General features: G+C 35.7%; 2 protein-coding genes across 8 annotated transcripts in view; both read right to left on the bottom strand.

Annotated features, from left to right (window-relative positions):
- Positions 1 to 458: 458 nt before the first annotated feature.
- Positions 459 to 8,096, bottom strand: LOC107675504 (E3 ubiquitin-protein ligase TRIM39). 7 transcript variants are annotated; one of them, XM_016469885.1, is made up of 10 exons: positions 6,743 to 6,891; positions 5,530 to 6,224; positions 4,052 to 4,147; positions 3,631 to 3,864; positions 3,139 to 3,289; positions 2,970 to 3,029; positions 2,834 to 2,860; positions 2,126 to 2,365; positions 868 to 900; positions 459 to 752 (listed from the first exon to the last, which is right to left on the bottom strand). In XM_016469885.1, the coding sequence occupies exons 2-10, from the start codon at positions 6,220 to 6,222 to the stop codon at positions 730 to 732; spliced, it is 1,557 nt and encodes a 518-aa protein (XP_016325371.1). In that variant the 5' UTR covers positions 6,223 to 6,224; positions 6,743 to 6,891; the 3' UTR covers positions 459 to 729. The 7 variants fall into 7 exon arrangements, with proteins under 7 accessions (XP_016325371.1, XP_016325370.1, XP_016325372.1 ...); XM_016469884.1 differs by having other exon boundaries at positions 856 to 900; XM_016469886.1 differs by lacking the exon at positions 868 to 900.
- A 1,088-nt stretch (positions 8,097 to 9,184) lies between these two features.
- Positions 9,185 to 13,221, bottom strand: part of LOC107675486 (uncharacterized) — a 16,813-nt gene continuing 12,776 nt past the window's right edge. The window contains exons 9-15 of the mRNA XM_016469846.1: positions 12,222 to 12,352; positions 11,983 to 12,092; positions 11,604 to 11,715; positions 11,343 to 11,483; positions 11,166 to 11,259; positions 10,187 to 10,237; positions 9,185 to 10,020 (exon numbers count right to left, since the gene is read on the bottom strand). Of these exons, the coding sequence (XP_016325332.1) occupies positions 9,925 to 10,020; positions 10,187 to 10,237; positions 11,166 to 11,259; positions 11,343 to 11,483; positions 11,604 to 11,715; positions 11,983 to 12,092; positions 12,222 to 12,352 (735 nt within the window). The 3' untranslated portion in view covers positions 9,185 to 9,924. The remainder of the gene's footprint in view (positions 10,021 to 10,186; positions 10,238 to 11,165; positions 11,260 to 11,342; positions 11,484 to 11,603; positions 11,716 to 11,982; positions 12,093 to 12,221; positions 12,353 to 13,221) is intronic.

Genomic DNA, 13,221 nt, shown 5'->3' on the forward strand with positions numbered 1-13,221 from the left:
TAATGATTTTTTGAAAAAAAAAAAAAAAAAAAAATAGCCTAATGATCAGTGCATGTTGATGAATAAGGCATTCAGGGAGCTAGATGTCACAATTTTGTACTCCAGTGAATAATTATCTTTCTGTGTTTACTGTAGGAAGTCAATTTCTGAATAGAAAATACCTTAGTCTTGGCAACAAAAAACATTTCCTATATTACTGCCCACATTTGCATATAGTGTGGCATGGAAACTGCCATTAAGCATTCTATTACAAGCATTTCAGTCAAATTTAAATAGTAAAACGATTATATAAAACACACATAGAACATCATATCATATAGAAGAACATCATATAGATACTGAGATATTGCTGTTGTGACAACTTCAATGCTTGACAACAAGCCTCAGTCTTCTGTATATGTTCTATATGGATCAGTTTAACAGATTGACAGTGGCATCTCTTGGCAAGGATAAACAGGTAGACATCTGTGAAGTTTGCTTTATATGTAGTTTTATTTGCCAATAAGTCATAAAGGACAGTTTGGCTATGGCGAAGACGAATGTAACCACGTGTTTGCTTCACGTTAGGAACAAAAGTGCAGTTATGAAATCAGTCGGTCTGCCACCTGGCGGCGCGTTGAGGAAACGCATCCTCGCCGACTCCAGTGAGCCCTCGGGTATTTTCTTTCCGAGTCCGACAGTTACTTTTGACATGCTTCAACACGAACGATGTACAGAGAGAAAATACCGTTAGGATTTGGTTTGGGAGTTACCTATAGCGTTAAAACAACAATGTAAATACAGTTAGTGTTGATTACAGTGTCATTAACAGACACAGTGTGGTTGTAATGTATTATGTAAGTGTAAGCAGCATAACTTTAGTCTCACTCCACTGTTGGGAAATAGGGCCCAGTCTTGGTACTAGATATATGAAAGAGAGAGAAAGGGTGGGATGTTATAAAGAGAGAAATTACCTGCAGTAACTTGCCATCTGACACGGCAACGTTTATTTAATCATGTTCAAGTACACTCATCTTAACAGAAACTTTAAAGTGGAGTGTGAGAGAATTATAGGCTACATTTCAAAATAGGCCACATGAACTGTATAGGCATGCAACAGTGAACGAAGCAAATCTACAAACAAAACAACATGGATTTACTAATATTCATCTTGTATTAAAAGTATACATTTTCTCTCCAATGCCTGAAAAGTAATGACTATTTGCTGTTATTCATAGTGGATTGCAGTGCAGTCTTGTTTAAGAAACATATACTGTATTATTTTAGTCTTTCCATCCTGAAGAGAAGATTAATTAAAAACTACCGTTGATTTTGGTGTTATGTTAATGTAATAAGGGAAATTTGCACATTTGCTGGTATAAAAAGACTTTTAGCAGTGAAAGTAGAGTTAACATGCATTCTCTTTTTCCCAGACATGTCCTGGCTAGGATTTTTAAATTGCCTAAAATGTCTGGGATTTGGCTCTGTTTTCTTATGTTTTATATTTGCTGAAGGTAATGACTGAAAAGTAGTTTGACCAATAGCGTACAAGCATTGTATAATAATCATTATCAAAATGGCTTGGATCTACATTGAATGGACAAAGCAATGCAAATCTGCATAAAATATAATGTATGACGACTGTGGAGAGCATGTCAATAGGAAAACAAAGCCAAAACCCGGAAAGAGGGGACATATGGTCATCCTAGTGAAATTTCTCTGTGTTATCATTGAAAATTAAGTGCCAATATGGCAGCAGACAAATCATTTACAAGGCAAAAAAAGGAAAAGTCCACAACATTTTGGACAAGATGCTTGCTCATAAAATGTTTCTATTTCACTGTTCAGTCCATAAGGACAGGCGTGATCACCAGCGGAGCATCATTTTTGCCTGTTTTGTTGGTACAGGGACTGAAAAATGGGTAAATGGTCTCAGAGAAGTTGTCCATAAACGTGTAGATGTGCATCTTTGCATCCACATTATAAAAGGACACTTGGCCTTTTTCGTAGTCCACAAACAGCCCTATCTTCTGAGGTTTCAGGCTGAGGGGTAGGGCAGTAGAAGGCTCAGTCCTGAAGGCATAGTTGTTCTTGTCCCGCAAGCTAAGAAACCAGTAGCCGTTGCTGGGGCTGACTGTGATCTTACCCTTCCTGTTGCAGGAATGACTCGCCACTCCCAGGTCCCAGTCAGTCTTTCCATCCACCTCCACCTCCCAGTAGTGTCGGCCACTGGTGAATCCCTTGCAGCCCAGGACACAGACTACACGGTCGAAGCGCTCACGGTTGTTGGGAACTTGTTGGTGCCTTTCACCACACCACACCTTCTTCTTGTCTTCTGATAGGATGAGACGTGGATGAGCAGTGTTGGAGTCCAGGGTCACATCCACTGGTGTAAAAAGTTAAAATAATTACTATATATCCTATTTGTTTAGTTTAGAAAGTATAATGCACAGAAATATATGATTTCTCTCAATTACCATAATGGCATATAAATCCATGTGCATAATAATTAATTGAATAAAATGATAAATTACTGAGCAAATTAGAAAAATGCTTTTTAATATAGTTTTTGATGAAGTATAGTGTGTCATACTGCTTGACAAGTTCCCAAATGCTCAAAAACATTCAAGTCAAAAACTACTTGCACAAGAACAAACTGAAGTTCTTATGGCCTTCAAGGGATGCAGATGTGATGTGCAAGTATTAACAATCAATAAACTTATCTCAACTATTTAGGACTTTATCCATAACAGGGCAAAGCTGTTAGCAACTCTTGAGAAAAAAAAAAACTTTATAGCACCTGCTTATATATACACTGCAATAAAAGCAATAAAATGCCATCTCTAACACATACCTGAATATTCCTGCATTCTCTTCACTTCTGCAAAACATTGAAATAAGATCGTTATTGAAAAGATGAAGTTTAAAAATGCATTTCGTAATTCTAGATCCATAGTTATATAATGAATCATGGTAAGACGAACACTTGCCAACAGAAGTCTTACTTGGGTGTGACTTCACAGGTGATTGGTTAGCGGACACAGAGAGGCCTAGAGCAGAAAGAAACTATGTCAACTGAAAGAGGCAAAGCGCATGAAGTAACTTCTCCATCTGCCACTTGATGGCACTGTAGTGTAGTGTTTGACAGGTGTCACTCACAGAAGGCAGGTGGTACTTTCTGAAGCTCCTCCTTAAACTGTTCCAGTAGCTGACAGACAGAGGTATAAATTGTTTTAGTTCCAAGGTCACAGGTCAGTGAGATACCCGTCCAGTCTTTCATTGTCTTGGGAGTGCTGACGTCAGAGTAGCCCTGTTGGAGAAGACCAGGAGCAATTTTTGAACTTGTTTGTCAAGTCATGCTTATTTTCTCTCTATAGTCATAATTTGCCAGTTGTTCATTGACTGCTCCCATTGTAAAATGTCTAATAGCATTTTTAACTCCACTGGCAAATAGATAAAGAAAGGTGTTCAGTATATTATACATTCTATATTAAAATCTATATATTCTTAAACAAATATATAAATAAAAATAATACAAATTTGTAACAGTAGAAGAGAAGAAACCGAAAAGATGGAAGAACTGGAGAGTCTATTACTCAGATGAAATCTGATGCCAAAGGTATGAGTATGTTTTCTTGACACATTACAGACCTTCAGTCCGGTGATGTAATTTTCAGTCTGGGCCAGTTTAGCAAGAGCTGTGCTTCTCCTCCTCAGTTCTGTGATCTCCTGCTCCAGCTCTCTGATCATGAGCTCAGCCTGGTGCTCTGCTGAGCGACGGTTTATCTCAGTCACTTCCAGCAGCCCTGCCTGACTGCGCTCGAGGGAGCTTATCAAAGCTCCAAACAGCTGCATGCTGCGCTGCACCTCATGCTCTGACAGCATCTGGAGCACAGGGGGAAGCAGAAGCAAGGATGAAGGAAGATGTCTAAGCAAGGTTTTCATCAAGGTCCAGTACTTGTTATAATATCAGTTGACATTAAACCCGTAGCTGTTCACTTTTCTCCAAGACTTTGGGGATTTTTTGATGTTGTAGGATGAAGAAAACAAGTGAAGCTACTGCGTTACTCACTTTGATATCAACTAGTGATTGTTTGATCTCCTCCACTTTCTCCATCCTCTGCTTGGTCATCTCCTGTATCTCGTTCTCTGTGATAGCAATCTTCATCTGTGTGAAAGAAAACAGGAAATGATGCAACAGGAAGCGCCCCAGATTTTACCAGTCAATGCATGGTGGTAATGCAACATTGTACCCCTGAAGGTAACAATTTTGCAGTTTTTTTCTGAAAGTGTTTGAACACCATTGGATTAGCTAACAAAATCAAATCAAGTGGAATTTTTTATTATTATCTTTATTTTAAATATTGATAGCACAAGCATACCTTTCAAACAAGAATTGTTACATTTATTTATTTATTTATTTTAAAGATTGATAGCACAAGCACAATTTTCAAACAAAGTTTCATTTTCATTTGTTTGTTTACAAAACAAGCACAAAAACAATACATTTTACATTTATTTATTTATTTATTATCTGTTTATATATTTGTATTTGTTTTTTTATCTTTTGCTTTATTTTGTTATTTTATATTGTATTCTATTTTATAAGATTGATAGCATATGCACACTTTTCAAACAAAGAATTTATACTGTTTAAAATTAAGACAAAAGGTATTTGGACAGATTCGTCTTATCAAAACCCAGTTAATGTAATGAACCAGTTGGTGAAAAGTCATTGCTAAAACTCAGAAAAGTTAGTTCATTTGTTTGTGCACTTTGATATTTAATTTAATTGATATCTAATACAATGAAATTCACATATTTGTAAGGTGACTTAAGTAATAATATTATTTGGGGCCACTGTATAGATACTGAAGGGTATTGATGTAGGGGATTTACAGATTTTTTTTTTGTCAGTACCAGTTGTTACTTTATCATACCTTACTATTCTGCTGTTTTGTGTTTTATTTTTATTTGTAATGTTTTTAAATGTTTTATTTATAACACAAACACATTGATTTTTTACTTTCTTTATTTGTTTGTTTATTGTTTTGTTTTAAAGATCAATAGCACAAGCACACTTTTCAAACATTATTTGTTTTTATTTTATTGTTTTGTTTTAAAGACCAATAGCACAAGCACACTTTTTAAACAAGATTTTATTTTATTGTTTTGTTTTAAAGACCAATAGCACAAGCACACTTTTTAAACAAGATTTTATTTTATTGTTTTGTTTTAAAGATCAATAGCACAAGCACACTTTTCAAACAAGATTTTAATTTATTTTTAAATTTCAATTGTATTTTATTTTATTCAGGTAACCAGTTATTGATGAACTACAGTACACTTAGTGACAGTAGTTAAAAGTCATTGCTAAAACTCAGAAAATCTAATTGATTTGTTTGCAAATGCAACTTTGATATTTGATTTATTTTAATCTAATACAATGAAATTAAGTAATAATAGTTTTTGGGGCCACTTTTTTGGTTTAGATGTGAAGGCTTTTAGAGATTTTCTGTCAGTTGTAACTTATTCTTCATTTCATCCTACCTTATGACTCTGCCACTCTTTCTCGGCACATGTGATGTCATGTGACTGGTGTTCCGTTTGTCCACACGCAACACAAATACATTCCAGATCAGATCGACAGAACAGCTCCAGGTTTCGGTGATGTTTTGGACAAAGGGGGACTTTCACGGCATCTGCCGCCCCACTCAAGGTATACCTTCGCAGGGACACCTGTCTGGCAAAACCAGGTGGCTGGGTGTCACTAGTACTATCAGTGTTTAGTGTTTGTTCAATTTGTTCAGACCACGTTTCATTCTGAGAGGCCAGAGAGTTGCGGTGTGCCCTGTGCCGTGTGAGTCTCTGCTTCATTTCCTCAAGAAGATAACCTGGAAGTTGGCCTGGCCTAAGTGTACTACCAACTGGCTCTTGTGTTGTTCCCCCTTCCTCAGCGTCTCTATCTGCCCCGTCCCCTCCAGAGGCCCCCGGGTTTCCCTTCATGCGCTTGAACTGTTCAGTGATCTCTCGGAGAGTTCGATTAATGTAGAGATCGGGCTTTCTCTTGAAGGTCTGCTTGCAGAGGGGGCACTGACAGTGCTTCACTGAGTCCCAGTAGTGGCCGATGCAGGTCATACAGAAGCTGTGGCCGCATGGCGTGGACACCGGATTGTCAAACACATCTAAGCAGATGGAGCACAGCAGCTGCTCTTCAGACAGGAAGCTTCGCAAGAATGGCATGGCTGTGCAGAGGGACGGCAAAAAATACAGAGGAGACAAGGAAAAATGGCAAGATTAGAGATGACAATGAGGGAAAAATGCAAAAATGAAAGGAAATGTAAAGATGTCAGTTTTCGTTTTGGTTATTTTAGTACATCAGGTTACTAAATGAAAATTAGAAATATTGTAATCGCAAATGGCTGAAATAAAAACAAATATATGTTTTATTTTATTTCATTTTAGACTCAACAGCAAACATACAAGTAGAATATCATCAACACCTTGTGTCAATAAGAAAGCTGTGAGAATAGAAGCAAGTACTAAAACTAGAACCAATATGCAAGCAACATAATCAAACACAGTATATAAGGTCAAATACGGTTGTACAATTGTTCAGTTGTCAATATTCACAGACGTAGAATTACTGGATCAGTGAATGTTTGTAGTAATAGTCCAGGATCAGGGTTAGTTTAATTGAGATGATTTCAAATGTTTTGTAAATCTCACTAAATTTGACAGATTAAGAAAATGGTGTTCTCACCTCTAATCAGCAGTTTCACACTGGAATGAGGCACTACTGGCTAAAGTGTGCACATGTTGTGTAAGAGCACTTATCACGTTTTAGATCTGTCTTCTTCAGTGGTATGTTCCTTCCTTAGCTGCCAATTATCTTATGCTGCGTTCAAGTCCTCCTGCGACGTTCGTAATTACGAGTTGACAAGTCCTAATTACGACGTCAGGTGCGTTCAAGTCAGTTTAGTCGGCACAAGATGGCGGTGTACCTTCTTTTAATAAATTACAAGAAAATACAACAGGGTCTGTTAACTCTGCTTATAGAAAATGAAGAGCAAAGAATTTGCATCAGGTGTGTTTTGTGTTTTAAATATTTTTAAAAAGTAATTTATGAAGCCACTTTAATCTGTATCGCATAAAAACTTGTTATTAATTGTTATATTACAGTCCTGCCACATTCAAAAAGCTTACAACAATGTCACTGCTTAATACCTATAAGTATTGTGATTTATGTTTTACTTTGGCAATCTCTCGGTCTCCCTCTGTCAGACATGCAGTAAAATTTACCATCAACTACAGGCGTTGCATCCATCGATTCCGCCATGTTTCTCATTGACACGCCCCCAACTCGGAAACTCGGGGCTTAAAGAAAATTTCGAGTTTCACACTCATAATAACCACTTTATGGTGGCGTTCATGTGCGTTCAACTCGTAAATACGATCTATCCGACATGACTTGAACGCATTTGAACGCAGGAAACAAATGAACAAACACACACAAATGCAACCAGTCAGTTCTACTATTATGTCAGTGGCGCACTTAAAACTCCAGAATGTCATTGAATAAAAACAAAATACCAAACCAAGTAACATCTACTAACAAATGAACCATTTTCTCAAACAAACCTTTTTTTAGCTATTTTTTTCCAGTGACTTTTAACCAGCTGGCCCATGATTTTTAGCAGATGTATGAAGTCAGTTCCCTCAGGTTCACAGTGTGCTTCACCAGTGTCTATGAACCAAGTTTCACAAGTGGTAAAATAGGTTTTGTCCCTTTTTACAACTTAAAAAAAAAAATGATTTGCTTGAGAGGTGTGCTTGTGTTATCTTTCTTTTAAATAAATACTTGGTTTCATTCATGGTCTGATTAACGACATTCATTCATTTTTATGTGTGGCTTAAGTGTCAACAATTTTTTTTGTAAAAATACTTCTTTAACTATGATTAAGTATGAACTATATCTTTTATAACAGTTTTTGACTTACATGCATAACGCCAAATATGTTAACAGTCATAAAATTGTCTAAAAATAAAATTACCTTTTCTTTATCCGGTGGTCTCTCATTATGTGCTCGTGTTGTATCCTGACGGTTCAGTTTTACAGGTATGACTGAAAATCTTACATGTGGTTTGCTTTTGGTTGACTGATCTGCCCCTCCTTCCTCAGCTCTTTCTCTCTCACCCCTCTCTTTCTCCCAGACAGTGAGTTCAAACCTGTCTGATGAGATTCCGAGCAAGATTACATGCTTGTTTCAGACACACTTCAGTGTCAGGTTTGGTCAAATAAATCATGCAGAAACATAAGTAGTTTACATTTTGATGTAACTAATACTGACAATGATCATGACCAAACCCAGACACAATCTGCAAAGATTTCATTTGATTCAATACTGCTCAAAATTAAGAAAAAAAGTTAATCTGCTAATATGAATGAAATGTTTATATGATGAACTACAAAAAATGACACTAGTAGAATAAAAGTCATTGCTAAAAGTCAGAAAAATTGTATTTTTTTTTTATTTATTTTTTTTTCATTTTCTTTTTGGGAGTAAATGGTGGAATTCTGTTAAATGGATTTGAATATTGTAAAAAAAAATGTTAAACTGAGATGACAGCACAACATGCTTATTTGTAGCTGGAATATAATAAAAAAATAAAAACAAAAATAAAAAAAATTATAAATAAATGAAAGAATGAATAAATAATAAATAAATAACACTAGGAGATAGAGCTGCAAAACCTGCAATTCTAAAGAGATCTGGGCCTGATCATGACTGAATACGGCTGAATTAAAGGTTGTTGTTGTAAGGGAGAACCAGATGGTGACACAAGGTACATACCATCTGTAGAGAGACAGATAGAATCGCTTAATTTCATGAATGGTATTTCAAAAGTCAAACGCTACTCTACATCTGCCATTAACATTAGGGAAAGAGAGAGAGAGATAAGAAAGAACACAAAGAGTGCAATTGATCAGGGCATTTTTGTCACGTACCTCACTAAAGTTGGTTCTAACCAGTTCTCACCATTTCTCTCAACTTGTAGACATACTTTTACCAGTGTTTATCCCTTAAATCGGCATACATTATAAAATAATCTGAAGACTGACAGTTTTAAGGTGATGTAAGTAGAAAGAGTAAAGAGAATCAGTCTGTGATTTCTATAAAACATGTTTTATTTGATTGCATTATATTTATTAATACAGTCCCTAGTATCCAATTAAGCTGGTAATTTGACATCCATTTACACAATTGAAAATGTATGTCAAATATGTTACTCGTGCAAAAATGTCTATAATGCACAAACCAGCGCTACAGAGCACTGAGCACCAAAACAGCCAGACATAAGAAAAGTTTCTTCCCTCAGGCCATATACCTCATGAACAGTTAAATGTTCTCCCCACTGTGCAAGACCCAACTATCTATACTTCTATCCATACATCTATCCACATTCCCTTGCATAATTTGTATATAGCACATCTGTACATACAATATACTGTTTACTGTCTCTTTGCCTATTGTGTGTTGCTTTTACACATTTATTTTTATTCACTTTTTTTTGTCTGTGCACTGGAAGCTTCTGTTACCAAGACAAATTCCTTGTGTGTGTAAGCACACTTGGCAATAAAGCTCTTTCTGATTCTGAAAGCAGCTCACCAGCTGGATACTAGGTTATCAACTCATAGTTTGCATATATTTTATATCGCATATATTCCAAGCAGTATTCATTGTCCATAGTTTGAGATTGATAAAGCTCTTTCTGATTCTGAAAGCAGCTCACCAGCTGGATACTAGGTTATCAACTCATAGTTTGCATATATTTTATATTGCATATATTCCAAGCAGTATTCATTGTCCATAGTTTGAGATTGATATAGCAGCCTACATGACACTTAAAACGACTGCTCACAAGTCTTGATGGCATCTGAGCTCAGTTCTCCATCATGGCAACTCTCTGTCCCTTTCCGCTCACGCTCTTCGCTCTCTTCATTTGGTAGACCACCTTGGCCGCCGCATCTGAGAGACTCTGGAGGAGAAAAAAGTGATGTGATGATCCATGATATCTAAGCATGATTTGTTCATTTTATGCATAACATTTTTTCAAAATCCTAAAAAGTACATCCGGGTGTTCAATTACATTTTGAATCCCAGATTTTCTCTGTTATATAAAGTGTGGGAGATCTTTAACTCACCGCAGTGGAAGATGTTCGGGATGCTTGTTTGGCGTCAGTTTCTGTTGTGTTCTGTTTAGACTAAAAGTGTGTCATGCTTATTTAGTCACAATGATTCATCTATAATGCTAATATGGTTTGGTGCACTTTTGGAGCTGAGCAGATTTCAAAACATGTTGAATGTTAAAGACAATCACTGACACATGTCTACAAGCATGTGAGAGTGTGTCTATCTTGACTGTGGTATGCTGAATGAAGTAAACAATGACAATGCTTGATAAATGCTCTGCTAAAGTGTCTATTTTTGATATAGTTTTAATTTGTTATTTATAAAACTTATTCATCAAATAAAACTTGTTTCATATGTATTCATATTTGACTAGCACAACATACTGATTAGTTAAATATTCTATAATGTTTTAATGGCTTAAATATTAATGATTATATACCGTTTGGAATTTTTGGAATAATTAAGATTTTTAAGAAGTCTCTTATGCTCACGAAGACTACTGCTTTTACTGTATTTTGATCAAATAAATGCAATGTTGTGAAATGCTAAAATAACAGCTTTTTATTAAAATGTCATTTGTTTCTCTAATGGCAAAGCTGAATTTTCAGCAGCCATTAATCCAGTCTTCCGTGTTGCCTGATACTTCAGAAATAATTATATTTATTTACAGTATATAATAATAAATAAAAGTGAAAAAAACGTTTATAATAAAAGTGACAGTAAAGACATGTATAAAGTTACACAAAAATCTAAATAAATGCTGTTTATTTTTACATTGTACATTCTATTCATCAAAGAATCCTGAAAAAATTTATCACAGTCCACAAAAACATTAAGCAGCACAGCTATTTTCAGCACTGATAATAATAAGAAATGTTTTTGACACTGAAGAAGCCTGAAGTAATGACTGCTGAAAATTCATTACATTCAAAAATAAAATGAAATAATTTACATATACTATTATTTGGATGGTTGAGGGTGTATTCAGACCTTGTTGACAGTGGTGAGGTCTTCACAGATCATACTCATGGTACTAATCCAGTTCCCATAGATACTCTCTTCTTTAGGACTCGGCTTCTGTTGACTGTAAGATAAACATTGAGAGAGACGTATTTTATACATACACACATGATGTAGCAGAGAGCCGTCTGGAGAAGTTTGCTGTACCTGATGTCTTTGAGAAGGTCCTGTTGAGCTCTGAGTTGTCTCTGTGCTTCCTGTACTCGGCCCTCCATAGTCAGCCTGGCACACAGCTGGGCACAGTGAACGCCCAATATGGACATATTTAAACTGCCTGCCCACACCCAGCTACACACACGGAACAAGACAAAGAGATGGAGAAAGGAAGGTTGTTTTATATATATGTTGTCATGAGCTGTAGATCTGGAGGGTGTTTGCTGTTATTGTGTAGTATTTTGAGTGGTTTGCCTGCTGATGGTGACTCGTTTCTGTTGAGTGATGACTCTCGTCACTTTCTGCAAATCTCGAGTCTTGAAACTCAGCTGCAGCTGAAAAGGGACACGGTCCCGTTGTTGGAAACCTGAAAACACATTTAAAGATACACAAAAAGTTCTACATTTTGTGTTCCATACAAAAAAAAAAAAAAACAGTAAACAGATTTGGAACAACATGAGGGGGAGTATGAAAAAAACAGTTCCATGTGGTTTTTTTTCTCTAACAAAAAAAAAAAAAAACAGTAAACAGATTTGGAACAACATGAGGGTGAGTATGAAAAAAACAGTTCCATGTGGTTTCTTTTCTCTAATGCTTCATTTTCTTTTGATTGCACTGTATATTTTGTGCTTACTTTCAACTTTTTCTGGTCTGACTGCAAACTGGAAGGTGATCTCAACACCATCTGTTACGTTGCCAATCTCTCGTACTAACCGATGATTATCCTCCTCATATGGGAAGTACCTGCATCAGTCAGAGAAGACAGAGAAAAATAGAGACATTATGACATGTGTATATAGTGTATAGTGCATATGTGTGTTTGCATGTATTTACATGCGTTTGTGTGTGTGAATGTTATTAATGGATACTTACATGCCATCTGGTGCCAGCAGTGTTGCCATGACACTAGTTGCTAGGACATTGTCAGCTACAGCGCTCTGGATTTCAGTTGCAACTGTACCAATATTAACAATATTTATCTGGAAAGTGGATGAAAAAATATATAATTTGTTTTTTAGCATTTAAGATCTTGGCTTGTTTGTAATATTGCAGCTCTCCTTTCAAAGAGAAACATTACCTTTCAAAAGTTGTAGTAAGATTTTTGTGTTTTTGAATGAAGTCTCTTATGCTCACCAAAGCTGCATATATTTGATCAAAAATACAGTAAAAACAGTAGTATTGTAAAATATTATTACAACTTAAAACATCTGTTTTCTATTTTAATATATTTTAAAATTTATTCCTGTGTTGGCAAAGCTGAATTTTCAGCATCATTACTCCAGTCTTCAGAGTCACATAATGCTTCAGAAATCATTCTAATATGCTGAATTGCTGCTCTAGAAATATTTCTTATCATCAACTGCTTAAAATATTTGTGGAACCTGTGATGATTTTTTTTTCATGTTCTTTGATAAATAGAAAGTTCAAATGAACAGAATTTAGGTAAAAATCCTTTGTAAGATTACAAATGTCTTTACTGTCTCTTTGATGAATTTAATGCATCACTGCTAAATAAAAGTATTAATTTAAAAATAAAGAAAAAAACCTTACTGACCCCAAATGTTTGAACGGTAGTGCTTATTATTCAAGCTCGGTACAAACTAATAAACTTGTGGTACACACTATGCATGATACTAAAGTTACTGATGTCTTGCAAATGTACCAGTTTCCTATTATTATTGTTTCAAAGCAAAAAAATCAAATACGGCGGAAGGGGAAATACTGAACACAAAATCGTTCTTCCTTGTATGTGTGGGTGTCATTGGTGATAAGTATCGGTTTCTCTGAAATAGGCTTCAAGCTACATGTCTTAAAGGGGTCATATGATGCTATTTTAAAGATCATTATTTTGTGTATTTGGTGTAACAGAATA

This window comes from Sinocyclocheilus anshuiensis, unplaced genomic scaffold, assembly GCF_001515605.1.
Source record: "Sinocyclocheilus anshuiensis isolate Anshui unplaced genomic scaffold, SAMN03320099.WGS_v1.1 scaffold1968, whole genome shotgun sequence".
NCBI classification, from domain to species: Eukaryota; Metazoa; Chordata; class Actinopteri; order Cypriniformes; family Cyprinidae; genus Sinocyclocheilus; species Sinocyclocheilus anshuiensis.